This window comes from Odocoileus virginianus, chromosome 2 (assembly GCF_023699985.2).
Source record: "Odocoileus virginianus isolate 20LAN1187 ecotype Illinois chromosome 2, Ovbor_1.2, whole genome shotgun sequence".
Lineage (NCBI taxonomy): Eukaryota > Metazoa > Chordata > Mammalia > Artiodactyla > Cervidae > Odocoileus > Odocoileus virginianus.
Window position 1 is genome coordinate 94,238,560 of NC_069675.1, and position 27,979 is coordinate 94,266,538.

Here is a 27,979-nt window from a genome sequence, read left to right on the forward strand (position 1 = left end):
ATGGTTAGATGGTCACAGTGTTAGGAAAGTCCATATATGCCTTGCATTTGCTTGCAATCAGGTTTTATCGTTATTTTTTAACACACGCATACATGCACATTCACATTCAGGCTCAAGTGTGTATGCAAGTCTTCCCAGTCTCTGCTCTCTCCCTTCTCCCTTATTAAGAAAGACCAACTCTCAGGAAGAAGGTGGCAGACTCACCCACACTGCCAGCTAGGCATGCCTTTCCTACCAGGACTGGACTGGCATCTGACCAAGGACTAAACCAGACAATGTGCCCGGCAAAAAAGATATGCTCAAGTAATCAAATCGTTGAATGAATGGGTGAATGCTTTATAGGAGTTGTACTTCAGTGAATGGGTGGATGGACAGACAGATAGATGGATGAGAAAACAGACATTGGGACAGCTGAATGGAAGATAAAGTGAATAAGGAATTGACTGTGGGTGCATAATATAGCCGCTCAGCTGAGGTTCTAAGTGTGGAGCTGGGGGCACTGCCGCGGGGGCTTACTCAAGGGGGCTTCCTTCATGCTGCAGCCGCAATTCTGTGCTCTGAGGCAGGCTCAGGACCAGAGCTTAGCAGGCAGGTGCTCTGGAAGCAGCTGTGGCCACAGGTCAGTCAGGCTGCATCTCTGCTCCAGATATGCCCCCCCCCCCCCCCCGGAGTCCTGTCCCCGGATGCTCCCATCAGTCCAGGTTTCACTGTGGCCTGGGAGAGAGGAAAGAGCCCAGCGATGACTCAGTGAGCCTCCCCAGGCCAGGCCCTTGCCGGCTCGGGGCTCCTACTGCCCCATCCGTGCAGAGTTCTCTAAGAGCAGCCAGTGTTCTTACGTGGTGACAGTCTGAGTGGCCTGCCCTGGAAATGAATTGACAGCCTGATACATCCCCAGTCTCAGAAGATGACACAGCCCGGCCACTGGCCCCACTCAGAGGGGATCCTCAGGACCCCTCCACCCTGCATAATAGATTTCAGTTTACAAAAGACATACTTCTCCATGAAATGAGGAAAGGCAGGAGAGAGAACCTTCCAAACTGAAGTAGCTGCCTCCCCCCGAGCTGCTTCATGCCCTCACGCTGTGCTGTTGTCTGTCACACGTTGTCCTTGTTGTTGTCGTTCAGTCAGCTCTTTGGCGACCCCATGGACTGCAGCCCGCCAGGCTCCTCTGTCCATGGGATTTCTCAGGCAAGAGTACTCGAGTGGGTTTCCCTTTCCTTCTCCACGGGACCTTCCCAGATCAGGGATCGAACCCGCATCACCTGCATTGGCAGGCGGACTCTTTACCAGTGAGCACCAGGGAAGCCCTTTATTACCCGTAGCCCTCCCCGAAAGTCTGCTATTTACCCACTGTCGAGTTTGTCTCTCCCCTAGAATGTAAACCCTGTGTGGACAGGGATCATGTCCTGTTCCTTGCTCTATCTCCAACTCCTAGAATGCCTGATTCTTAGAAGGTGCTAACTTTTATTAATAAAGGGATAAATATTAATAGAGGTGCGGATTTATGGTTATTATAATCTAGTTCAAAACAACCATATATTAAGTTCTAAGTGCTAGGCTAAACACTTTTTAAAATACCTATTTTTATTTATTTATTTGGGTGCACCAGGTCTTAGCTGCCACCTGTGGGATCTAGTTCCCTGACCAAGGATGGAACCTAGGCACCCTGCATTAGGAGTGCACTCTTAGCCATTGGACCACCAGGGAAGTCCCCTGGGGCTAAGCACTTCTCAAGGCTCCACGACTTTGTGAGGAACACTGTTAGTGTTCCCAATTGTACATGCTAGGAACTGGAGGCCCAGACAGAGGAAGTGACTGCCCCCAGGTGCAGAGCCCAGGTTTAGACCCAAGTCTGCCTGTCAACATAGGCCATGTTCTTAGCCAAGCCACCATCTGACACCTCTATTTCCCCAGCACCCAGTGATGTTGGAGCCATTGGAAGTTAAAAGTTGGGACTCAGACATATTGTCTGATTCCATTTAGGGAAATATTCAGAATAGGCAGATCCACAGAGACAGAAAACAAAAAGTGGTCACCTAGGGATGTAGAGAAGTTTGGGGGGAATAGGGAGTGAAAACTAATGGGTACGGGGTTTCTTTTGGGGTGATGTATAGGTTTGAAAGTTGATTGTGGTGATGGTCACACAACTCTGAATACACTAAAAGTCATTAAACTGTACATTTTGTGTTTTAAAAATATGTACTTAAAAAAATATATGTATTTATTTGGCTGCATCTGGTCTTAGTTGTGGCACGTGGCATCTTTCATTGGAGCACCACCCGGGCTTCTTTAGTTGGGGTGTGTGGGCTTCTCTCTAGTTGCAGTGCAGGCTTAGTTGCCCCATGACATGTGGGATCTTAGCTCCCCGACCAGGGATTGAACTTGCATCCCCCGCATTGGAAGACAGATTCTTAGTCGCTGGACCACCAGGGAAGTCCCCAAATTGTACATTTTTAAATGAGCAAATTGTATGGTATGTGGGTTACATCACAATAAAGCTGGTGCTAAGAAAACGGTTGGGGCTCAAGAATCTTCACTTTCTGCCATTTCCCTGGGAAACACATCCTATTCTCTCTGAGCCTCAGGTTACTAAGCCATTAAAAGGGGGAGGGGAATGAATGTTCATGAGGTTAATGTGAGCATTAAATGAGATAATACACGTTATTATTCTCATTTTATCAAAGGGTAGAATTAGGCCCAGAGAAGGGAAGTGCCTTAGCCCAGGACACACAGTCGGTGGGTGGCAGGTGAGGGCTCAGCCCTGGGCCTCCGGGCTCCACCGCTTCCTCCAGCGTTCTGTGGACTGGGTCCCCATTTGTGCACCCATCCGCCTAGTCACCACCATTCGCTTCCGCCTTCCGCTTTCTCTTGGGCTCTGAGGCCCTGTCTCCCCACTGCCCACACCCAGGAGCAGAACGAGGTAGCGAGGTCCCCCCAGAGCACAGCCCCCAGCCTACTCCCCTCCTGGGGCCATGATGCTGTCTTGCTTTTGCTTGTAATAAAGAAAATATCTCAGCTACCCTTCCACGGTTGCTTGGCAACCCCAAAGGGGGGGTGGTGGCAGGGGGAGCAAAGGGGAGGAGGGATGGGGGAGGACTCTGGAGCCAATCTGGAGACAAAGAGTAGGATTTGGGTGACATGGAGCCTGTTCTTAGTGCTAACCTGGCCTGGCCGGGGCGACGGGTGGGGGTGGCGGGCTTCCTCCCACCCCAGTGTCTCACACCAATAAATATGGATTAGGGAAATGGGCAGAGTTTTTCCCACGGGCCTGAAAGGCCGCATCTGACCTTTCTACCCCCTTTATGTACCAACGTGACAGTCAGAGGGAGCAAAGAGCGGGACCCCCCTGAGAAGCATCCCCCGTGGCCTTCTGACTTGGGGAAACTTTTCACCCTCCTCCCTCCCCCGGGGCCCCAGACCAGGTCACAGCCCGCCCCCACCCCCCGCCTGGGGCCCTGGGCCGAGGGATGAGGAAGAGGCTACTCTTCAGGTGGGAGTCGGGAACTCCCAGCCTTGAGGGCCCGGAGCCAGGCGTGCAGCCCTGCGTCAGCCGGTCAAGGTGCTGGTCCCCTATCCCGTCGCTCCGGCCCTGTGCCCCCTCCCCACCCACCTCTGCCCGAGCCTCCAGCCAGGAGCCCTGCTCCCGCCTCGTCTCCATTTGGTTTCCCTTTTTTCTCTTCTCTGGGGTGGGCGCCCCCCCGCCCCAGTCCCCCCCCCAGGTTCTGCAGTACCCCCCCAAACCAGGAAGCCCTCGAGGAGGCTGCCATTCCTGAGGGGAAGATGGCAGGAGGGGGTTGCAAACAGCAGGGTGGGGGCGGTGATCTCTCTCCCTGGTGCCCTGGCTCCCTGGCCACTGGCCGGGGGTGGAGAAAGGCCTCTCTGAATGGAGTCAGTGTGAAGACAGGAAAAACAAACACCTCAGCCTGAGCCCTGCTGGCCTGCTGGGGCGGGGGGTGTGGAGGGGTGCAGGGGGCAGGATGGGGCAGGGGCCTGGGGCTCCTGTCAGCCTTCCTCCATCACCCTCTCCGGGTTCCCAAGGGCCCAGGCTTCCTGGACCCCTGGCCCACAGGGTCCAGGGAAGGAGTGGGTTCAGGGACCGCAGACAAGCCCCCTAGGAAACACCTTTGCCTCAGTCCTGCCCAGCCCCATGGCCCAGCCCTCAGCCAGTGCCCTCCCTGCCCGGCAGATGCCAGGAAAATCTGTGCCCAGGAAGGGCGGGCTGGCACCTGAAGGCCTGCCTGACCGGCCCTTCTCAGCAGCAGGAACTGGGTAGGGAAGTCACCTTGTGCCAGAGACGGCGGCTCCAGCAGCGCCACCCGCCTCCCGGGCCGAGGGGACCCCAAGACAGACGCTCTGCCCCACAGGTGAGTGTTCCTCTAGTCTCACAAGCAGGCAGTGAGGGAGCAGGAGGCTGTCCTTGTTGGGGCTTCCGGGAGCCCCACGCATCCCCAGAAATCCGCGCCAGTTTCTGTCGGGCTGTCTCGCCCTCTGTCTGCAGTGTGCGTGGCACTGATAGTTTGGTGAGAGGAGCCAAAGTGTGATTAGAGGAGCTGGAGCGGAAGTCTGCGGATGAAGGGAGGCAGAAGGGGCTGGAGTCTGGCGAGCAGGACGCCTGGATTCCAAGCCAACTTTTTGATTAGACCTGTGGAATCACAGAGGTTCCTGGGATGGTCTCCTCTGAACACTCTGGATCCTAAATGACCTTTGGGATGAGCTCAGAGAGGGGTAGCAACTCATCCTGGTGGCGGAGTTGGAACTCAAGCCCACCAGGCCCCCTGAGGACGCCAGGGGCAGTACCGTTTGTGCTGTGGATGCCGTGTGGATGCCGTGCACGGGTCCCTGACCGTGCCCTTCCACATAGTTTTGTCCCTCTGGATTTTTCAGGGACAGCAGTGGGAGGGCAGACTGCAGACAGCACCTCCCAGGGTGTCCTTCGCTTTCCATCCTCTCTCCAGGCACTGTGCCCAGGGCCCAAGAGCCCCTGCCCAGGCATCAGAGGAGCCACAGTCTCTTCTGATGGCCCCTCGGATGCCATGGTTGGCCTCGGCCTTTCAGATCCCGGAGCACAGGGCCCCGTCAGAGCTCAGGGTGTAACCACAGTGTCTCACGCCGTAATCAAAGCCCAGCCACTCCCTGGAAAGCGAGGCCAACAGCTGCCTGCCTGCCACAGGGTCCCCAGAGTGCCCAATTAAGGTGTCCTGCCCTGTGGAGCAGACAGCCCTCACTGAGTCAGGTGCCATTCCAAGGCCTTGCATGTACTTCCCTGAATGGTCTCCTAGAAGGTGGGTGCAGTTTTGCAGACTGGAAAACAGAGCCGCAGAAAGTGGAAGTCACTTGTCTGTGGACACACTGCTAGGAAAAGTCAGAGTTGGGATTCGAACTCACAGGCTGACTCCAGCATCCTAAGCCTTCAAATGTTCCCCTATCCTGCCTCTAATTACTCGGAGGTCTCCACTAGAGGTCATTGTGTCCAATCCCCTGCATCTGGGTGTCTGGCCAGGCCAACCTCTGCTCACAGACGAGAATCAATCTAGTTTTTAAAGGCACCTGCTCCAAGGGTGGAATTCCCCCTGGGAGTAATCAGACATTTATTTATTCATAGCCTTCTGGCTGGGAGGAGAGGCCCTCCCACCCAGGACTCAGCAGGGTCCAGCTGCCTCGTTGCCCTTCTCTCCTTCCCTCCACAGTAGAATCTATAATCAGAGGGGAACCAGCCTCGCCTCGTCTCTGTAACCTCCAAGCTGTGTGGCCTTGGACAAGCGATTCAGCTTCTCTGAACCTCAGTTATCAACTGCAAACTAGGGTTAATGATACACCTGCTTTGTGAGGTTGGTGAGGATTAAATGATCAAAGGGGGTGAAAAACTCTCCTTTCAGGAATCCCATCTATAGTTCATTACTAGAGAAGTTTCTCTGACCCTGTCGAACACAAGAAACCCCGAGGAAGAGGCTCACCGTTCTCTCTCGAGTGTGAAACCTGCTCTGAGGGTTGTTTCTGCAACTGCCACTGGCTGCTGATAATTCGTCTCTTCCTTTGGGAGAGTAACAGGCAGAGGATGCTGCTGCGTGGTCTCCATCATTTAAAAAAGAAAAAGAAGTGGTGACTTAAGGTAGCAAGGGGTCAGTCAGTGATCTCAGTGCCTGGCTTCTGTGAAGCGCCCAGAATGAAGTGAGAAATCCTTTTCATGATCATCATCAAAGAGACCTCCCCTGTCTGCAGGATCAGAGCCTCTTGCTTTCAGCCTTGTAGTTTAGCCACCTGGTTACGGAGAGGGAAACTGAGGCCCAGAGAGGAGAGGGACTCTCAGGAAAGCTCTCAGGCTCCCTCATTCCCAGTTGGATCCCCCATCCCTCTCCTTCACTCCTGAGTCCTGCTCTGGCTTTCTATGCCCAGGGTCGGGCCCTGGTACCCAGTCCTGCCCAAGCAGAGCCCGGGAGAGGAGTGAACAGAGGTTGGAGGAGTAGGCGCAGAGGCCCGGCTCGTTCTCAGATCAGGCTCTTTGTCTGCCGCTTTGTGATGGTAAGCGCTGCTCCTAAATCAGGTCTGTGACACTGTTATTGTTGCCCAGGGCGCAGAGAGTCTAAACTTTTCCCCTGAGGTCAAGAATGTGGCCGGTCCCCAAGCCGCCCAGAGCAGGGGCCTGGGTGACTGGGGGTGGGGCTGGGGCCTCACCCTGAGCTAGGGCGAGATGTTGGGGGGGAGGGGGTCATCAGGAACAAAACGCTTTGAAATGCCTCCTCTCCATCACTGCCAACATTGTCCGCTGCCCGCGGGGGGCCTGGCACCGCCTTGCCGGGGCTCCGGCCCCCAGCCCTGGCCAGGCCCGGCCCGGCATCTGAAAATGGACAGAAGGTTATTGTCCCTCCTCGCGGCCCTTTGTCTGTCCCAGTTCCAGATGTCTAGGCTGGGACCAGGGAGCTGACCCATGGTGGGCAGGGGGGAGGGGACAAAGGGGAAGAGCACGGGTCACTGCATCCTGAGGGGTCGTTCCCAGACCCTGAGATCCCACCCAACCACGGCCCAGTCACCTTCTGGGCTGTCTCAGCCCTGGGATTGTCCCTGTTCCCTTGTCTCTCCTGCCCTTCCCGACAGACCAGTTTCCGGCCTCAGGATGAGTTCAGAGTCAGGCACCTGGGGATTCCCACTGCTCTACCCCCGTAACTATGTGATAGGGACAACGGTGCCCCCTCTCAAAGCCTGCTGTGCCCGGATGGGTATGGGTATCACTGGACCAGGGTGCATGCATTCACAAGAAATGACACAGCCCTCAAACATGCCAGCTCCATGCTGGGCATGGGGGTGCACTATGGTGGTTGGCCATTCAGATCCTTCCAGATTGTGTTTATTTATGTATTTTTTATGTTTATTTTTATTTATTTATTTGACTGTGCTGGTTTTTAGTTGCAGTATGTGGGATCTATTTCCCTGACCAGGGGTCGAACCTGGGTCCCCTGCATTGGGAGCATGGAGTCTTAGCCACCGGACCACCAGAGAAGTCCCCTATTTTATTTTTTTAAATATTTATTTATTGACTTTTTAAAAATTAACCTATTTTTGGCTGCGCTGGGTCTTCGTTGCTGTGTGGGCTTTTGTCTAGTTGCATAAAGCAGGGGCTACTCTCTAGCTGGGGTGCATGGACTTCTCATTGCAGTGGCTTTTCTTATTGTGGAGCTCCTTCGGGCTCCAGGGTGCACAGGCTCACTAGTTGTGGCGCACAGGCTTCGTTGCTTGCTCCAAGGCATGTCAGATCTTCATGGATCAGGGATTGAACCCATGTCTCCTGTATTGGCAGGCAGATCCTTTACCACTGAGCCACCAGGAAAGCCCTTATTTACTTATTTGGCTGCGCTGGGTCTTAGCTGCGGCATATGGGCATCTAGTTCTCTGCCCAGGGCTCAAACCTGTGCCCCTTGCATTGGGAGAGTGGAATCTTAGCCACTGAACCACCAGGGAAGTCCCCGGGTTGTGGTTTATAGTCACAGTAGGAAGGAGTAACATTTCCCACCCACTCTGGCTGTGTCAGGTAGAGATCAACCGCTTTACCTGCTTTATCTCATCCTTTTCACAAAAAATCGACAGTAGATACTGTTCTTATATCCATTTTCCAGCTTTGGATATGGAGATTGAGAGGTAAACTCCCTTGCCCAAACCCAGTCTGCCGGGAAGCAGGAAACCTGGGATCTCAGCCCAGGCTGACCGCTGCCACCGAGAGGAATGATCCGCTAATAATACTTGGAAGGTGCTGAGCACAGAGCCTGGCACTGCTCCCGACTCGGCCCATGGAGCCGGTGGTGGTGTGATTCCACCCGTCAGCTTCCCATTTCACAGACGGCGCTACTGAGGTTTAGACCAGAGGAAGAAAGCCTGGGGTGAGACACTCAGGGAAGCTGAAACAGCAACCCACCAGGGCCAGCCAGAGAGGCCGGCAACCTGGTTGGAGTTTCAAAGCCTGGTTCTGTGTGGGCTTGAGCTAGTGACTTAGTTTCAGCATGCCCTGGTGTTCTCATCTATAAAATGAAGGTATTCCCTGCTTCACAGGGTTGTTGTGAAAATTCAATTAGATGATGCATTTCAAGCACTTAGCACAACGCCTGGCACACAGCACACAGTTAATAAGAGCTATTCCTCTTATTATTCTGAACGGGGTATCATTTATCCTTTTGAACCTTCCTCTCACCTGGGGTCACCTGAGGACAAGGCCCTGTTGAGGGGAGGGGCTGCGGGTTGGGTTCGCAGTTGTTGAGTGGGGGTGGGGACAGTAATGCTTGGCCTGCTTGGGGGTCTCTAGAAGTGTGGCAGCGGGCTACTGCTGCAGGTTGCCGGTCGGAGGAAGGCCAAAGGGATCAGGCTGGGAGGGGCAGGGGCTGCCTGGGCCCAGAGGAGTTAACAGCTCCCAGGCCCTGGCCCAGCGGGGCTGCCACGCTGCAGTCCAGCCACAGCAACGCAGCAGGCAAAGATCTTAGCAGAGGAGCCAGGGCGGCTTCGTGATGGGCAAAACAGCTGGCTGCCCGGGGAAAACAGCTGGCTGGGCCCCAGCCTCCTGAAGACCGGGGCAGAGCCTCAGAGGACAGCTCCACATCTGGGCTCCTGGGAGAGGAGGGCCTGGCCAAGAGCAAGAGGGTGGTCCTTTGGGGTGGGGTGGGCGTTGGGTGGGACACTTGGAGATGAGGGGCAGATTCCTGGAGCGACGGCCGGAGCTATGCTAGGTCTAAGCAGAGTGGTGACTGCAGCTGGGATTTGGGGGGAGGGTCTCAGTCTCCCCTCAGATAGGAAGGATGAGGGGCAGCAGAGCAGATGAGGGGCAAGATTGCACTCGGCCCTGGGTCATCTTGGACCCCAGCTTGGAACCGGAGGTGGGAGGGAGCCCGGTGGGGGCTCCTGGACCCCCACCTGCTGAGCGACATACCAGGACCAGGGCCCGTGAGGGGGGTCCTCCTCCGGCTTGGAACCTGGGCTCCCTTGGCCACAAAGCAGGACAGGGGCCCAGAGAGCCCCCAACCCAGGAGACGTGAAGCTAGCAGCTGGTAAGAGCTCCATCCGTGCATCCCCTCTGCTGTGGGCTTCCCTCCCCATCTACTTGGCTGCCAGGCTGTGAAGGCCTCCAGCCCTGGGGCTCTGTCTGGGTCTTGGGGTACCTCTAGGCTGCCCCCACCCAGTGGAAGGGAAGCGGCACCTGAGACCTTGCGGTAGGTTGGGCAAGGAAGGCAAAGGGTTAATGGGGGTGTGGCAGGGTCCACCAGACCACAGCCACCTGCCAGGGCTCCTGACCCCCAAGTCCTATAGGCCGGAGACCCCTAATTTCTCTCTGACCTAAGGGTCTCCTCTCACCCATCCTCCTAACCTCCAGGAAAAGGGGGTTGGCCCTCACCTTTGCTGTGCCAACCTCAGAGCCCTCCCCTCTGATGAAGGCCACTCTGCAGAGTCTGCCAGTGGGCAGACCTTGAAGCCGAGGCTCCCAGAGGGAAGAAGAGGGTGCTGGGGAGGGGGACAGTCCTTCCAGGGTCTCTATTTCTGGAAGCCAGAGTGGAGCCTGAGGCACTGGCGCCACCACCTGGCTTTGGCCAGAACTACCATGGCTAAGGGATGGGGGTGAAGGTGCTGGTTGGGGGAGGAATCTAGAGCCCAGCTAGATGTTGGTCCAGGGTGGTCTGGGTCCTATTCAGCCAGATGGACCCAAATATTTTTTTCTAGGCATGACCCCAAGAATGAGACCTTAGGCCCCATAGAACAGCAGCTTCAGTCTTGAGTCGGTACCAAAATCACCTGAAAGGCTCATTGGTTTGTTTAACTTCCACTCCCAGAGTTTCCGATTCAGCCAGTATGGAGAGGTGCTGCTGCTGGTCAGACGCCCAGTCGTGTCCGACTCTCTGTGACCCCATGGACTGCAGCCCACCAGGCCCCTCTGTCCATGGGATTCTCCAGGCAAGAGTACTGGAGTGGGTTGCCATTTCCTCCTCCAGGGGATCTTCCCGACCCAGGGCTGGAACTGGCATCTCCCGAGTCTCCTGCATTCTTTACTGCTGAGCTACCAGGGAAGCCCAGGTATGGGGCGTGCATGCGTGCTCAGTCACTTCAGTCGTGTCTGACTCTGTGACCCCATGGACCAGGGCCCGCCAGGCTCCTCTGTCCATGGGATTCTCCAGGCAAGAGTACTGGAGTGGGCTGCCATTTCCTTCTCCAGTAATAAAGTATGAAGTGAGTGAAGTGAAGTCGCTCAGTCGTGTCCAACTCTTTGCAACCCCATGGACTATAGCCCACCAGGCTCCTCTGTCCATGGGATTTTCCAGGCAAGAGTACTGGAGTGGGTTGCCATTTCCTTCTCCACAGGTATGGGGAGGGGCCTAGAAACTTGCATTTTTAACAACTTCCAGGTGAGGCTGATGCTGGCTGGTCCAGGAACCCTGCTTAAAGAATCACTGCTTTAGCATTTCTGAGTTTGATGTCATATTACCTTTGCAGAGTAAGCTTTATTTTTATATTATGGGGCAAATATATATATATATATATATATATATATATATATATATATACACACACACACACACACACACACACACACACGTGTGTGTGTGTGTGTGTGTGTGTATGAGTGTCAGTAAGAATACAGGTGCTTGATCAGCCCACCCTAGTCAGTAACATCATATTTCTATTGTGAGCCCACCCAATGCCTGTCTAGCCCTACTGTAGGGCTGGGATAAGTGGTGAAGAAGGCAGACAGGTCCTTGCCTCAGAACTCACAGCCAGGCAGGTCTGGCGTGTGATCTTTCCACCTGCAGGTCTGATAAAAGGCAGCTCACAACAAGGTCCAGTGCAGAGCCTGGTTTCACATTCTACTGCCCCTGCATAGATCTTCCTCATTCAGTCCCAGCCCACATCACACCCTGTGAGTCACCTGACTCCTCCCTCCATTTCTCACATCTAACCCGTTGTACATCTCAGTCCTGCCCATCATCAACTCTCCTGGTTACATGCTTTCCCGGGCTTCCAACTTTGCCCCTAGAGTCCACCCTCTGAGCTGCAGCCAAAGTGATCTTTTTTGAGACAAACCATGTTACTCCTGTGCTTACACTCTCCAATGTCTTCCTATTGCACTTAAAAAATAAAAATAAAAAATCCCACCATAGCTTTAAGACCCTAAGTGGTCCTCACCTCTTACCACATTCCCCTTGCTCACTTTGCACCGACTACCCTGGTCTCCTTGCTTGTTCCCACCACAGGGCCTTAGCCCCTTCTCCATATGCAACAACATCTCCCAGCTCTCATCTTGGCTGGCTCCCCTTATGCTCCGGAACATCTTCACTGACCTCTCTATTCAGTGTTGCCTCCCACCCTCAGATACTCTCTGTTCTCGTTAACTTGTTTTACTTCGTTCATAGCATTTACTGTTCTCTGAAGTTATTTATTCATTTGTCACTTTGCTTGTTTCCTGTCTGTCTTCCCTCATCAGAATGTGAGCACCCTAGGAACAGAGACCGAACCTCTGTATCCCCAGTACCTAGAATTCTACCTGCACATGCCATGTGCTCGATAAATATTTGCTGAGTGAATGGGACTATATAGGATGCAATGCAAGGGTAGGTCCCCCAACATGACATTGGGGAAGGCTTTCCAGAGGGCCTGGAGGAGTTGACCAGAAAGAGAAAGACCAGTACAAGCAGAGGAATTTGAAAAAAAAAAAAAAAGAGAGAACATGGGAAAGTCTTAAAGCATGGAGTGTTCTGGAAACTGTACATAGTCCAGTTTGGCTGGGGCAGGAGATAGGGAAGAGGAAGTCAGAGAAGATGGAGAAGCATCAGGCAGGCCATGAAGGGTCTCCTTGTTCCTAGAGGAATCTGAGCTCTATGCTGAGGGCAGTGGCCGCCCCCAATGGGTGCAACATCATGTTGTTTAGAAAGGACTACTGAGGGAATTCCCTGGTGGTCCAGGGGTTAGGACTTGACTCTTTCACGGCAGAGCGAGGGGCCCAGGTTCCATCCTTGGCTGGATGGAACTAAGATCCCTCATGTGAAGTCAGTCAGTCATGTCTGACTCTTTGCGACCCCATGGACTGTGCCCACCGGCTCTTCTGTCCATGGGATTATACCAAACAATTATACTGGAGTGGGTTGCCATTCTCTTCTCCAGGGAATCTTCCCAACCCAGGGATCGAACCTGGCCCTCCTTCATTGCAGGCAGATTCTTTACTGTCTGAGCCACGAGCGAAGCCTCTCATGCTGTGTAGTGTGGCCAAATTTTAAAAAAAGAAAAAGGAAGGACTGCTCAGTGCAGAAAGGTTTCCAGGTAGAAAGCCTGGGGTAGGGGTGTCAGTACTGGGAGGTGCAGTGGCCCGGGGGAGTGGTGCTGATGCTCTGAGCCACACGTGTGACCACATGCAGGAGACACTGAGGTGGTCTGGCCACAGTGAGAGTGTGGAGTGGGTGGAGAGAGAGGCACTTATCATTAGGTCCCCAAGTTGGAGGGAGGCCACTGGAGTGGGAGCCGGTTTGGAGGAAAGACTGGGGTTCTATTTTAGACAGATGGGTCCGGGTGGGAAGTGGAAACACATGTCAGTTTTGCAGAAAGGAGTGGTGTATGAGGTCGGGTGTCGGAGGGAGCTCTCCTGTATGAGGAGGAATTCCACTCCAGGAGGGGCCAGGAGGAATGCAGGTCTTGGCAGGAGCAGTTTGGCTGGAGAGGCCTTGGTGTGTGTCAGGCAGGGAATGAAGGTGGGGAAGTGAGACCAGAAGCAAAGCATAGGCCACATCCCCCTTTCCAGAGGTTTGGAGGGAAGGAGACAGATAGGGCTGCCTCTGGGGGCCAGCAGGCAGCTGACTGTATTCATATTTTAAGTTGGGGGAGCTTTAAGTCCTTTGGAATGTTGAAGGAAGGATCCAGAAGAGAGGGGTGTTGGTGATCCAGGAAGGGCAAAGGGATGGCTCTTTTTTTTGAAGTCCAAGGATGGTTCTGTTATGAGAAAGGGGTGCTCTTCCACGATAACAGGTGGTGAGAGAAGAGACGGGTTTGGCGGCAGGAGATGGAAGGTTTGGAAGCTGGAAATGAGAGTTCACAGGTGCTGGCTTCTCTCTCTTTTAAAAAAAAAAAGATTATTATTTTGGGTCACCGTTGCTGAGCAGGCTTTTTCTGTCATTGCAGTGAGCAGGGGTGCCTCTCTAGTTGCGGTGTGCCGGCTTCTCATTGCGGTGGCTTCTCTTGTCACAGAGCAGGGGCTCTAGGGTGTGCGGGCTTCAGGAGTTGCAGTAGTTGTGGCTCCCAGGCTCTGGAGCACCGACTCCACAGCTGTGGGGCACGGGCTTAGTTGCTCTGTGGCATGTGGGATCCTCCCGGATCAGGGGTCCAACCTGTGACTCACGCATCGGCAGGAGGATTCTTTACCACTGAGCCACCATGGAGGCCCCCCTCACTCCAAAAAATATTTATTTGGCTGCCTGGGGCCTTAGCTGCGACAGACACCAGACATGCAAGCTCTTTGTTGTGGCTAGTTTTCTTTGTAGACCTAGTTTGGCCTGGAGGCACGTGGGATCCTAGTCCCCCCACCAGGAATCAAGCCCAGGTCCCCTGTGTTGGAAGGCAGACTGGTAACCACTAGACCACCAGGGAAGTCCAAGGTAATGGCTTCTCTTTTCTCCAAGAAGGGCAGGGAGATGTTCACTGGGGTAGGGAGAGGAGAGTGAGGGCATCAGAAGATCAAGCTGGTGAAATACCACTGGGTGGCAGGGGTGGGGGGGGAGGAGCCCAGGGAAACCGAATTGTTGGGCTCAGTGCAAGGCCAGTGGGGAGTGGAGATCCGGAGTATGCCCCAAAGGAAGATGACTATAGGGTTTTTCCAGGCAGGAGTGATGGGGGAAACCTGGGGCCAGGGAGTCAGCAACTGGCTGGACCACTGCGTGGACTGGGGAGGGAGAGAGGTGAAGGTGGGAAGGTCAGTGCACTGGGAGAAGAAGGACGACTTGAGGTGAGGGAGGAATCTGGAAGCCCCCATGACTAATAGCATGGGCAGAAGCTCTGGGATAACCCTGGGATGGGTGAAGTGAGGGAGCTGCTTTGCTTTACAAGAGAGTATCCTCGGGACTTCCCCTGGCAGTCCAGTGGTTGGCTCCTTGCTTCCAATGCAGGGGGCTGTGTGGGTTCAGTCCCTGGCTGGGGAACTAAGATTCCACATGCTTTGCAGCGCGGTTTGGGGGTGGGCTACTAAGATTCCACATGCTTTGCAGCGCGGTTTGGGGGTGGGCTTCCCTTGTGGCTCAGCTGGTAAAGAATCCACCGGCAATGCGGGAGACCTGGGTTCGATCCCTGGGTTGGGAAGATCCCCTGGAGAAGGGAAAGGCTACTCACTCCAGTATTCTGCCCTGCAGAATACAGTCCATGGGGTCGCAAAGAATTCCATGGACTACAGTCCATGGGGTCAGAGAGTCGGACACGACTGAGCAACTTCCACTTCACTTCACTTCTAAGCCAGTTAGGGGAGGTGGGTAGAAAGAAGCAACCCTGCAAGGATTGAATGGAAGGAGAGCCTGGCTTCTCCAGTCCTGGCTTCCAGCCCCAGGAATTCTCCCTGCCAGGCTCCACGCATAGAATTCAAGTGCATTCACGCTCTCAAGGAATCCTTGCTAGATGGGCGTTGTTACAGCCCAATCCTACCCAGGAGGACCTGAGGCTCAGGAGAAAAGTGACCTACCGGCAGGCCCCACCACTGGTGCCTCCAGGGCCCTCCTCTTCCCTAAGAGAGGCTGGATACGAGCAGGGGCCTCAGGACTCCGACTCTGACCAGACACTGGAGTCACCCTGCTTTGGAGGTGGGGGTCTGTGAGGGGGCTGTGTGGTGCCCCTTGTTCTATACTCAGTCTAAGAGTAGGCTTTGCTCTCCTAAAGGCTCGGAGCGGTGCTGGTGCTGGCGACGGAGGCGAGGACGATGTCGCGCGGGAGACGCCACGCTCGGACCGCGGCGGGATGGCGCTCGCAGGTCAGGGGGACCCCACCTCCCGCTCCTGGCAGCCCTTAGCGGGTCTGGCTCTGCGAAGTTCCGTCTGGGCCCGCCAGAGGGCGGCCGGGGGACGGGGCGGCGGAGGAGCCGGGAGCCCGGGAACCTGGGAAAGGGCTGTCGCGGTGTCAAAAAAGGAAAGGGTCCGCACGCAGCTCAAGTCCGAGGGTTGGAGGGATGGCCAGGCAGTCCGGATTCAGGGGAGTTGGGCGCTCCGTGAAGCCGGATTCCGGGGATTGCACGCAACGGGGGGGAGTCGTAGTCGAGTTATTCTGAGACGCCGCGGCGGCTCGGAAGCCGTCGCCCCACGACCCTCCAGCCGGGAAGAGGCTGCTCCCGGATCGCGTCTGGGGTGGGTGTCCGGGCCCTGGTCCTGCGATGCCCCGGGCCGAGGAGAGGACATCTGAGAATCTATGGATAGGAATGGGGAGTGGAGTGGGAGCCTTCTTGGGAGGGGGTGGTACATCCCCCCACCCCACTCCGGGCCCGCCTCGGCCCCGCCCCGGGCCCAGGCCCCGCCCCGGGCCCGGCGGCCCCGCCCACTCCCCTCGGCGCGGCCGGGAGCCCCGGGGGCCGCCGCCGCCGCCCGAGCGCCCGCCATGCGCGCTGCCCCCGCCGCCCCGCTGCTCCAGCTGCTGCTCCTGCTGGGGCCGCGGCCTGAGGCTGCGGGAGTCGCGGAGCCGCCGCTGCCCATCGTGGTCCTTGCCATCCTGGCCCGCAATGCCGAACACTCACTGCCTCACTACCTGGGCGCGCTGGAGCGGCTGGACTACCCCAGGGCCAGGCTGGCCCTCTGGTGAGATAGACCTGGGCTTTGGCACCCACTGGGCATCTACCCCCCGCCCCAGCCCCACCGACAGCCTGGGCTCCAGCTGGCCCCATCTGCTCCCTGCCCGGACACCACCCAGACAGGCCCCTCCCCTCGCAGACAGGCCCTCCAGCGACCCGAGCCCCCTGGCGGGTCCGCTTGTCCCCTTGTACCTGCAGACTGACCTTGGAGGCCTTGGGTTGGCACAGGGACACCCATCCCTCACTCTGGCCCCTGCTCCTACTTCGGGACCTACTCTAGGTGTAAGCTGGGCCCAACCCCTCTTGCTCCAGCCCACCAGAGCTGAAACTTAAGCCGTGGGACCTGTGGTTGGCCTGACAGTGGGGCCAACAGGAGCAGCTGGCGTCCCCTGGGGCCCGATGTGGCAGGGTTCAGCAGGCCTGGGAGTTCCTGGGGAGCCTGCCGGGGTGTTGTCAGCCTTGGGCTCCATGCTGCTCTGTGGGTGGGGGGTGTCACACTCGCTCCCTCTTCCCCAGGGCTGGTTCCAGCCTCTCTCAGAAGAGGGCTGGGTCCTGCCGGCCAAGGGCAAAGCCCCTTCGTCTCTCCCCCTAGGTGTCCCCACAGGGCCCTGGAATCAGAGGCCACGGTCTGTGGAAGCCAGAACAGGGAGGAGTCCCAAGCTGAGGTTGGGGATAAACTGAGAGAAATGACCAAACTACTCTCCCCAACTCACCAGAGTTGGGCTGGGGGTGGAGCTGTGGCCTGGGGAGGCCGCCCACAATTACCAGTTGGGAGTTTAGTTAGTTCCCACCCCCAAAAGACTTGACACGTAGTTAGTCTTCAGTTCTGGAGACTGGCTTAAAGGGGCAGCATCACCGAAAGCCTGGGCTCTTGGCTAACGCCCCCTCACCCCCCTTTGTCATGAGAGCCCCTTCAGAGAGGCTGTGCCAGGTGACCTTGGAGCTCAGGCCCATCAGGTCTTCTCAGGGATGCTCAGGGTGTGGTTTGGTCCTTATTACAATTTCCTGGTGGAGGGAAGCAGCAGCTCCTCTGTCCAGTCCTGACTCAGAGAGGGGAGGGGACTAACCTGAGGTCACACAGCAGGGAAGGAAGAAAACCAGGGAATATGGTGGGGGTGTTCCTCAAAGTTGAGGTCCTTCTCATCTTTCAAAATGGATTTGAGTGGATGCAGACAGCCCCCTGGGGAGCGTATGCGGCCAGTTGCCCGTCCAGGTTGCCCTAAGGAGCCCTGGAGACAGCCCTTTCCAGTGGACATTCATGACTGGCGTGCTGTCCCCAAATCTAGGCTTCAGACTGGTAAGTGTGGCAGAAAGTCCCACGACACAGTGGCCAGGGTCCACACTGGCCAAGTAGTAATGTCCATCTGTACCAAGCTGCCGAACAAGGAACATGTGACTGATGCCCTCCCTAGGGCCAAGTTCAAGTTCCCTGGCTGCCAGTCGATCCACATCTCCAAGAACTGGGGATTTACTAAGTTTAAGGCTGGTGAATTTGAAAACATTGTGGCAGAAAAGCGGTTCATCCCTGATGGCTCTGGGGTCAAATACATCCCTCCCTCTGGACAAATGGCAGGTCTTGCACTCATGAGAGCCTTGGTGCTGTTCTCTCCTTATTCATGCCCACCAATAAATCCTAGTTGCCTGTCCAAAAAAAAAAAAAAATGCATTTGAGTTCTGTCATCTCAGCCTCTGAACATGCCAGGACAGCTTTTAGTTATAGAGGGAGAAAGTGAGCCCAGAGAGGGTCTGGAGCTGCCTGGGGTCACACAGTGGAACACAGACCTGTGATTGGGACCTGGCTGTCCGCCTTCCTCAGAAGCACACCTACCTCCTCTGCTTCCAGGAGAGGCCAGTCCTGCAGGGGATGGTGCTCCAGGGGTCAAGGCTGCCTCAGGGTTCGGTCCTTTAGTGGCTGTGCCACCCCCCCACCCTTCTTCCTCCTGTCTCCCCAGGTGTGCCACGGACCACAATGTGGACAATACTACAGAGATGCTACGGGAGTGGCTGGCTGCTGTGGGCGATGACTATGCAGCTGTGGTCTGGAGGCCTGAGGGGGAGCCCAGGTGTGGCCTGAGGGCCAAGGTTCTGGGGAAGATGGGCAACAGGTGCAGCCCAGAGAGGGAAAGGGACAGCTCTGAGTCACAGACTCCAGGCCAGGGCTCTGACCACATGCACCTACCCCATGGAACATCTCATCTCTTTACCACCTCAGGTCCTACCCAGATGAAGAGGGCCCTAAGCACTGGACCAAAGAAAGGCATCAATTCCTGATGGAGCTGAAACAGGAAGCCTTGACCTTTGCCAGGGACTGGGGAGCAGACTATATCCTGGTAAGAAAGCCTGACCTACGGTCGGGCTCCCCACAGGTGGTGGCACCTGTCTTTGACAGAAATCTGGGTGCTATTTAACCGTCTATAGACTGGACCCTTCAGCTAGCAACCTGGATCAAAACCCAGATCAAGTATCGAGCTGGGATCCCTTTGCTTGAGCTCAGACTCTGTCCTGAGCCTAGATCCCTGAGACAGAGCTCAGGGTATATACTGAGACTCGATCCCTGGGCTAGAGCCCAGAGTATAAACTGAGCCTAGTTCCCTAGACTGGAGATCAGGGTTGTTTTTGTTGTTGTTCAGTCAGGCTAAGTCATGCCTGACTCTTTGTGACCCCATGGATTGCAGCACGCCAGGCTCCCCTGCCCAGAGATCAGAGTAGGTCTTTGAATTTCCTTCCTAAGGCTTCAGATAAAGTTCTTAGATCAGCAACTCAGGCATAATCTCTGGACCTAGTCCCTGAGCCAGTGCTCCAGACTAGATCCTTGGTCTAGAAACAGATCTCCTGGTTTATAGGTTAGAGCTCTCTGAGGGAACCCCATTGGATTGTGGGAGATATCCTGGGTCCCTGGATATCTGGAGGGATCCCACTCAGTGAATCCTTGGGAGGCTGCTGCCCAGACAAGGCTGGGGCCTGTGACATCCCCATCCCCACAGTTTGCAGACACAGACAACATTCTGACCAACAATCAGACGCTGCAGCTTCTGATCAAGCAGGGGCTGCCTGTGGTGGCCCCGATGCTGGACTCTCAGACCTACTACTCCAATTTCTGGTGTGGGATCACCCCCCAGGTATGGTTGGGGACACGGGCCTCAGGAGCCTTGAGGTCTAGGAGGAGGGACGTGGAGGGCAGAAAGCCCCGGCTGGGGAGCAGTGTGCTGGGGATGGAGGGGCGCCCTCTCACAGCCTGGGGCTACCCCTTCCCCAGGGCTACTACCGCCGCACGGCCGACTACTTCCCTACCAAGAACCGCCAGCGCCGGGGCTGCTTCCGTGTCCCCATGGTCCACTCCACCTTCCTGGTATCCCTGCGGGCTGAGGGGACGGCCCAGCTGGCCTTCTACCCACCTCACCCCAACTATACCTGGCCCTTCGATGACATCATCGTCTTCGCCTACGCCTGTCAGGCTGCTGGTAAGGTCAGCTCTTCTTGAGCCTTTTTTTGAGGTCTCTGGGTCTTTGCACATGCTGTTCCCTCTGCTCTGCCTGCCCTTCCCCACTCCACAGTTTACCTTGCTAATTCCTAATTGTCCTTTGGATCGTAGGCTTTCTTGGGCCCACTGCCCCAGTAGGTTAGATGTCCTTCTGGCTGTGCCCGCCATGGCACTTTCATGTATTCCTTCATTAAGCACATATTTATGGGACACCTACCAGTGCCAAGGGCTTCCTAGGTGGCACTAGTGGTAAAGAACCCACCTGCCAATGCAGGAGACGTAAGACACACAGATTTGATCCCTGAGTCGGGAAGATTCCCTGGAGGAGGGCATGGCAACCCACTCCAGTATTCTTGCCTGGAGAATCCCATGGACAGAAGAGCCTGGCGGGCTAAAGTCCATAGGGGTGTAAAGAGTTGGACATGACTGAAGCAACTTAACATGCATGCATCAGGTGCTAGGCACCAGGGAGACAGTGGTGAATAAAATCAGGTGGTCCTTGACTTCCTGGATCCTCCAGTCCAGTCAACCAAAGGATCACACAAATCAGTATCAATCACAATGACAGGAAGAAGAGCTTCTTGATTATAGGTGTTCTGGGAGCTTAGACTAGAGTTGACCTGGTCTCCAGGGAAGGCTTCCTGGAGGATGTATCACTGGGACTGAGACCTAAAGTATGGGCAGGCATTAATTAACAAGGCAAACAGAGCAAGACAGAGCATTTCAAGCAACGGGACCAGCAGATGCAAAGGCCCTGTGGTGGCCAGGGACACAAGAAGGCAGGCGGCTAGAGTGCAATACACAAGGAAGGGGCATAGTGCAGGCTGAGGCAGGAAAGGTGGGTGGAGGCCAGCTTGTGGGGACTTGATGGGCAAGGGTCTGGCTGTTATCCTGTGAGTGTCAGGTAGCCATCAGAGAATCATCCAATTGGACTTGAACACTGGAAAAAAATCATTCTGCTGTGCATAGTTAATTTTAAGATGAAAGTTACAAGGAAGTATTTGGGTTTGGGGAATTCCCTGGTGGTCCAGTGGTTAGGACTCTGTGCTTTCACTGCCGAAGGCACAGGTTCAAGCTCTCGTCAGGGAATTAAGATCCCGCAAGCCATGCAGCATGGCCAAAAAAAAGGAAATGTTTGGATGTTTGGGTTTGGATCAGATAAACCGCAGTCCTAGGAAGAACTGAAGTTGAGGGCAAGACAGAGATGCTGCTGTTGGCATAAGGACCTTGAGAAGGTGGCAGAGAACGTAGTTCACCGTGTGCACTCATGGGTGGTGAGAACACGAAGGCTGCCCGGTGGGTGCAGGACTTTGCTCATGGTCAAGGTGAATTAGAAGTGATGATTCAAGCAGGAAATGTTGCACCTGGGCAAGCAGTGTATGAGGAGTAGCCAGGGAGAAGGGTGTCGTCATGATTATTTTGTGCACCATGAGGTGACGTCTACCGTGCAGATGTGCAGGAAGAAAAAAGATCTTATCAAGTGCAAAACGTGAATGAAGGTGAAACAAATACATGGACGAAAAATGAGAAGAAGCACAGATATTTTCTTTTTTTTGCCACACTGGACGGCTCTTGAGATCTCACTTCCTCAACCAGGGACTAAACCTGGGCCACGACAGTGAAAGCACAGAACCCTCACCACTAGGCCACCAGGGAACTCCCTATTTCCTTATTTTTTCATTCCTGCCTCTACGTGTGTCTCAGCTGGTAAAGAATCTGCCTGCAATGTGGGAGACCTGGGTTCGAGCCCTGGGTTGGGAAGACCCCCTGGAGAAGGGAAAGGCTGCTCACTCCAGTGTTCTGGCCTAGAGAATTCCATGGACTGTATAGTTCTCGGGGTGGAAAAGAGTCGGACATGACTGAGCAACTTTATTTGTTTTGTTTACCTCTACTTGAGTATCAGCCGCTGTTTACTGGTCAGTGGTTCAAAGGAATTTAGTGAATGATTTTGTAAAGTTTTTTATTTATATGCAGATATCCAATTTTTTTTTTTGCGTCATATTGTTTATTTACTTATTTGGCTGCATCGGGTCTTCGTTGTGGCTTACGGGATCTTTTGTTGTGGCATATGGGCTTAGTTGCCCGGCGGCACTTGGGACCTAGCTCCCCAGCCAGGAATCAAACCCGCATCCCCTGCACCGGAGGGTGGATTCCCAACCACTGGACGACTAAGGAAGTCCCGTGAACAGGGGTTTTGTCTCCTTCATTCGTGCTTCCAACCCCTGCACTCCGCTAGGCTGTTTACTCAGTGCTGGGCCTGGAGTTCACTTTTCAATAGACACCGTGCTTTGAGCGAGCTCCGGGATGGACAGGGAGGCCTGGCGTGCTGCAGTCCACGGGGTCGCAAAGAGTTGGACACGACCAAGTGAATTGAACTGACTGACTGACTGAGCTGCCCTGGAGGATTCACAGTCTGTAGAAGACAAAGGCTAAATAAATGATTATAATAAAGATGACAAACACTGAAGGAATAAAAAAAAGGCCACTCTGGTTGCCAGGTGGAGGACAGCGTGGCAGGGGCCGGAGAGGGGGAGGGGTTAAGTGTAGGGGTCTGGGCCAGAGGTGATAGTGCTGGATTGGGTGAGGGGGATGGGCAGATTTAGAGGGTGGAGCAAGGCCCCGTGGCATCAGGTGGCCATAGCCAGGTGGGACTTTGCCTGCCTCTTCCTCACTTTAATCCTCTGAGGGCAGGGACAGTCTGTCTTGCTCACCACCATCGCCCCTGCCCCCAGCTGGTGCTCTGGGGACATCTATTGAATGAATATATACCATCTCGGCAGAAAGGTCCCTGAGATGTTTGAGCCAAGCCCTATCTCCCTCCAGCCCCACAGATGGGGACATGGGGTCCCAGAGAGGACTCCTATGGTGGGTACCGGTAGGACTGGGGCTCACACCTGCCGTCTGGGCTCTGAGATCCCCGCTCTGCAGGCCAGCACTCACTCGGTCTCTCTCCACAGGGGTCTCGGTCCACGTGTGCAATGAGCAGCGTTATGGGTACCTGAACGTGCCTGTGCAATCCCACCAGGGGCTGGAGGACGAGAGAGTCAACTTCATCCACCTGATCCTGGAAGCGCTGGGTGAGGCTGCCAGCCGGTGTTGTCCTTCCTCCCTATCACTCCCCACCCCTCCCACGGGCCCCTTCTCCTTGGCCCCAGACCTGGCTGGGCAGGAGTCGGAGCTGGAGTCAACTTCCCCTTCATATCATTCCCTGACTCCAGGCAAGTCGCTTTCCCCGCTGAGCCTCAGTCTGCCCCTCCTAACAGTGGAGGCAGGTGGAGTCTGTGATCTACTGGGCATCCTGCCAATGGGGCGGGAATGAGGGGGGCCTGGGACTCCAGGGTGCCGCTGACTTGAGCCAGTGGGGACTCGTGACAGCGGGCTTTCCTCTGCAGTGGATGGGCCCCCCATGTGGGCCTCGGCTCATGTGTCCCGGCCCCCAAAGAGGCCCAGCAAGATGGGGTTTGATGAGGTGAGTCCTCCCGGCCTGCAGGACCGGGGTCAGGCGGCGGGCTCTCCCGTCCACCTGCAGCCTCCCCCCTGCCCCCACACCCCCCTGCCTCCTCCAGGTGTTTGTCATCAGCCTGGCCCGCCGGCCCGACCGCCGAGAGCGCATGCTGACTTCGCTGTGGGAGATGGAGATCTCTGGGCGGGTGGTGGACGCCGTGGACGGCCGGTGAGGCTTCTGGGACGTTGAGAGGGCCCTGTGCAGTGCAAGGGTGGCCCATTGGGGCTCCCTGAGGGTGGGAAAAGCAGATGATGTGTCGAGCGAGTTTCCTGTTCCAAGGAGTATTCAAAAAGGGCCTGCATCATTGTGTCTCGGGGAGCCCAGGGCAGACAGAATGGGACAGAATAGGCAGAAGGGACCCTTCCTCCGCCCAGAATAGACAGAAGGGGCCCTTCCTCAGCCCACCCGAGGGAGGAGGGTGCAGTGGTTAAGGCCCGGGGTCTGAAGCTCCTGGGCCTGGTCACCAGCTGTGTGGCCTCCGGCAAGTCCTCCCATCTCTCAGCCCTGCTGCGGAAATGGCGAGTAGCTGCCTTCCTCTTAGGGGTTTATAAGGGTTTAGTGAAGATTTCTCCAGGGCCTGACACACAGTAAATATCCCAAAGGTTAATGGCGTCTTCATTCTGATTATCAGGGCCCTTCTTTTTCCTCCTGAACCTAGATCCCTGATGGGTGGGGTGCGGGAGCAGGCCACTCACGTTCCCCCGGAGCCAGGGCTCACCCGGCCCCCCATGTCCACTGCTGTTGGCTGCATGTGCCCCAGCCTGGTGGACCGCAGGATGTCCAGCCTTTGCTCGGGCCCCTGCCTGAGAAGTGCCTGCCCTTCATCCTGGGTGTCTCCTCCTCAGACTGTCTGGCTCCCCTTAGGATTACCCACCCCGCCCGAGGCAGCTCCAGCCCCCTGGTCCAGTCATGATGACTTCAGGCCACGTGAAGCAGTAATCAGGCCTCCTCCCTCTCTACTGGGAAGCCCTGGCAGTTCAGCAGTAAAGAGTCCGCCTGCAATACAGGAGACCGCTTGCAATGCAGGAGTCTTGGGTTCAATCCCTGGTTGGGGAGATGCCCTGGAGAAGGAAACGGCAACCACTCCAGTTTTCTTGCCTGGGAAATCTGATGGACAGAGGAGCCTGGCAGGTTATAGTCCATAGGGTCGCCAAGAGTGGTACATAACTTAGCAACTAAGCCACCACCACCGCCACCTCCTTCAAACCAGACTCCAGTGTGACGGTCCCCAATTTGCCCAGTGCAGGCGGCCCTGGGTGGGTCTCTGACGGGCACCCCTGACCCCATGACACCGTCTCCCTCAGGATGCTCAACAGCAGTGTCATGAGGACCCTCGGCGTGGACCTGCTCCCTGGCTACCAGGACCCCTACTCGGGCCGCACGCTGACCAAGGGCGAGGTGGGCTGCTTCCTCAGCCACTACTCCATCTGGGAGGAGGTGAGGACCCTGCCCCCTCGGCCCACGCCCTTGGGGAAAGCAGGGCACCCCCTCGCCACTCATGGCTCCGTGCCAGCACTCATGTGACTGGTGGGTGACGGAGCACACTCATGAAGACCCAGGCAGCAGCTGTCAGCCTCCTGTGGGCGCGGCCCTTACTGTATTTACCCCTCGGTATGTACTGAGCACCGGCTGTGTGTTGGGACAGCCTCCGCTCCGAGAACACAGAGGTGAACACGAAGAATACAGCCGCGCCCTCCTGGGGCAGAAGGACCAGGGCAGGGCACAGAAATGGAGAAAGAACTGTTTACCCTGGTCCGGGGAGGTACCGGCTGTGCGAGGGTGTGGACAGGCCTGGCCTCCTGGCCTCCGGTGGGGTCAGCGTGGGCCTCACTGTCGGTGGGCTGGGAGAGGAGCCTTCTCAGCAGAGGAAGACGGTGCAGGCCCAGACCCCTGGGGCTGAAGGGGTGGAGGGTGTTGTGTGTGAGAAGGAAGGCCCAAGACTTGGCCAGGCAGCCCTGGCCCGGGGCTGGGGTGTGAGTGCCCGGGAGAGGTCACTGCCTGGACTTGGCCCGAGAGGACCGGGGACGGGGCCCTCCAAGGGGCGCCCCCTCCAGGAGGTGAAGCACAGACATCCTCCTTGTTTTCATTTTCTACTGTTGCCAAAATGCATTGCATGTGAGCTTCTATTTCTGTTTTTCTGAACTGAATGCTGCCTCTGAATAGATCAAAGGGTCACCATTTCTTGAGCCGATTTCATGCTCTTCTCATACCTCCAAACGTTACAGAAAGTATTTCTTCTCAGGGTGTTGGGAGCTAGGGTCTCTGCCCGACCCCAGCCCAGCCTCACTTCCTTGAGGAGGCGGAAGTGAGGAGCCCGGCTCTGTAACCCAGCAGATGCAGGCTCAGACCCCAGCTCGGCCACGTCCGGGCTGGGTGTCCTTGAACTACCGTGGGATCACTTCCCGGTGTCTCGGTCTCCCTCCTGCCTCCCGAGGGTCCCTGGAGACGAGCCCTGGGGCCCCTGAGATGGGGCTGTGCTCAGTGACTGCAGCAAGCGTTCTGATTTCTCTCCTGATCTGCTGGGAGGGCAAGACTGGGAGCCTGGAGGCCCTTGACTACTAGAGCCCCGTGTTGGGGTTTCAATCCCCAGGCCGTGGGAAGCCCCAGTAGGCTTTGGAGCAGCTGAGCGACAAAGCCAGGGCCAAGCACTTGGCCTATAACCGAAGCCAGGAGTGTCTGTCAGTGTGAGCCAGGCGGGAGGGGACGATAGCCCGGGTCTAAAGAGCCACCCTCCCACGCCCACCTTGTGCCTCAGGTCGTCACCCGGGGCCTGACCCAGGTCGTGGTATTTGAGGACGATGTGCGCTTTGAGAGCAATTTCAAGGGGCGGCTGGAGCGGCTGATGGAGGAGGTGGAGGCGGAGAAACTTCCTTGGGACCTGATGTAGGCAGCCCGGGCCCCCAGGGGCCAGGGAGAGGGGTGGGCCTCCTGGGGACTGCCTTCTCCTGCAGGGAGCCCTGGCCAGCTCCCCCCAACCCTGGGCTTGGCTCTGTAGATGGAGTTGGGGACAGGGAGGGCTCTGGGACATCAACAGTGACTCCTGGGACCCCTGGTGTCACCTGTAGCTACCTCGGCCGGAAGCAGGTGAACCCCGAGGAGGAGGCAGCCGTGGAGGGGCTGCCGAACCTGGTGGTGGCTGGCTACTCCTACTGGACGCTGGCGTACGTCCTGAGCCTGGCGGGCGCCCGCAAGCTGCTGGCCTCCCAGCCGCTGCGCCGAATGCTGCCTGTGGATGAGTTCCTGCCCATCATGTTTGACCAGCACCCCAAGTGAGTCACAGGGCAGGGCAGGGTCAGCCCGTCCTCAGAGCCCACCTCAGCAGGTAGTAAGTCCCCTCATTGGGCAGCTGGGGAGACCAAGGCTGGCAGGGCTGAGCCACTTCCAGTCACCAAGGAAAAGCCCAGCTTAGCCTTGGCATCAGACCAACCTCTGTGTGAATTCTGTGATGCCCTGTGGTTTCCAGGCAAGCAATTTTCCTATTCTGCACCTCAGTTTCCCCATCTGGAAGATGGGGATAAGAGAAATGCCACCTCAGGATTAGATGGGGAGGGCAGTCAGGTGCCTCGGGGATGAGGTGCCCGACTCCAGGCTGGCATGGGTCTGGGGTGGGACGGTTCACCCCAGCCCCCCTGAGCCCACCTCCCTCCTCCCAGTGAGCAGTACAAGGCACACTTCTGGCCGAGGGACCTGCAGGCCTTCTCAGCCCGGCCCCTGCTCGCGGCCCCCACCCACTACGCAGGGGACGCCGAGTGGCTCAGCGACACCGAGACATCCTCGCCCTGGGATGACGACAGTGGCCGCCTCATCAGCTGGACCGGCTCCTACAAGACCCTGCGCGGCCCCCGCCTGGACCTGGCAGGCAGCAGCGGGCACAGCCTCCATCCCCACCCCCGGGATGAGCTCTAGGTGAGGGCGGGGCCTCGGTCTTCTCTCCCCATCATTGGCTGACTCTGTGTTTGGGTCTCAATTCCCCTTCTCGGCTGTCTCCTCTCCCCCTCTCTTTCTTTCTATGGCTTTGGCTCTGTTTGCATCTTTGTGTCTGCCTTTCTCTGTCTACCTGTTCTCTCTTTCTCTAAGCCCATCTCCATCTCTGTCTCTGACTGTCTCTGTGTCTGCATCTCTTTCCATCTCCCTCTATCCAACTCTAATTTTTTTCTACTCCTCTCGCCTCTCCTGTCCCACCAGGGCTAGACGGTGACTCCAGAGGTGCACCTGGGAGCAGATCAAAGCTGTCCAGGGGGCACAGCAAGAGCCACCCCCAGGAACCACTGACCCAGTAGAGACCTGGCTGTCCCCTTGGGCATGGCCTCTCTACCCTCTGGACCTGTCTTCCATCAGGAGAAACCACTGAGATGGGTCCCCTTCCCCCAAGGCCATGTAGCACAAGGGCAGGGCTCAGAGGCCCTCTTCCTTGCCAATCTGATTCAGGGCCTGGGGTGGAGGGAGGAAGGGAGGCCCCACCCCCTCATCCTTCAGCATCAAGCTGGGCAGACCCAGGAGGCGTGCCCCTCACTGAGGACCCGGCTGCGGTGGCCCCTCTGCCCTCTTCTACCTCGCCGTCAGCTCCCTACCCAGCTTCACAGGTGTGTCTAACTGGCCACCCTCTTGCCTGGCCAGTGGGAAGTGCAGGGAGATGGGAGGAGGACCTAGCACACAGTAGGCCCTCAATAAAAGCTGGCTGGTGTTGCACTTTTTACTTTTTAACTCCTGGCTGAGCCTCTTTGCG

General features: G+C 56.4%; 1 protein-coding gene, 1 non-coding gene and 1 pseudogene across 10 annotated transcripts; all 3 read left to right on the forward strand.

Annotated features, from left to right (window-relative positions):
• Nucleotides 1-4,018: 4,018 nt before the first annotated feature.
• CERCAM (cerebral endothelial cell adhesion molecule) lies at nucleotides 4,019-27,957 on the forward strand. Of its 9 annotated transcripts, none has more exons than XM_070453849.1 (15): nucleotides 4,141-4,364; nucleotides 10,461-10,542; nucleotides 15,370-15,460; nucleotides 18,220-18,372; nucleotides 18,480-18,597; nucleotides 19,252-19,386; nucleotides 19,524-19,728; nucleotides 22,706-22,825; nucleotides 23,141-23,217; nucleotides 23,315-23,421; nucleotides 24,558-24,690; nucleotides 26,009-26,136; nucleotides 26,319-26,522; nucleotides 26,907-27,159; nucleotides 27,439-27,957. In XM_070453849.1, the coding sequence occupies exons 4-14, from the start codon at nucleotides 18,257-18,259 to the stop codon at nucleotides 27,157-27,159; spliced, it is 1,596 nt and encodes a 531-aa protein (XP_070309950.1). In that variant the 5' UTR covers nucleotides 4,141-4,364; nucleotides 10,461-10,542; nucleotides 15,370-15,460; nucleotides 18,220-18,256; the 3' UTR covers nucleotides 27,439-27,957. The 9 variants fall into 9 exon arrangements, with proteins under 9 accessions (XP_070309922.1, XP_070309950.1, XP_070309968.1 ...); XM_070453853.1 differs by lacking the exon at nucleotides 4,141-4,364 and adding an exon at nucleotides 8,999-9,120; XM_070453821.1 differs by lacking the exon at nucleotides 10,461-10,542 and having other exon boundaries at nucleotides 4,019-4,364; nucleotides 15,370-16,274.
• Nucleotides 5,861-6,070, forward strand: LOC139031781 (small nucleolar RNA U3). Its single transcript, XR_011484290.1, has one exon. It is a non-coding gene; the product is annotated as a small nucleolar RNA U3 (small nucleolar RNA).
• On the forward strand, nucleotides 17,414-17,508 carry LOC139031698 (small nucleolar RNA SNORA70; annotated as a pseudogene).
• Nucleotides 27,958-27,979: the final 22 nt, after the last annotated feature.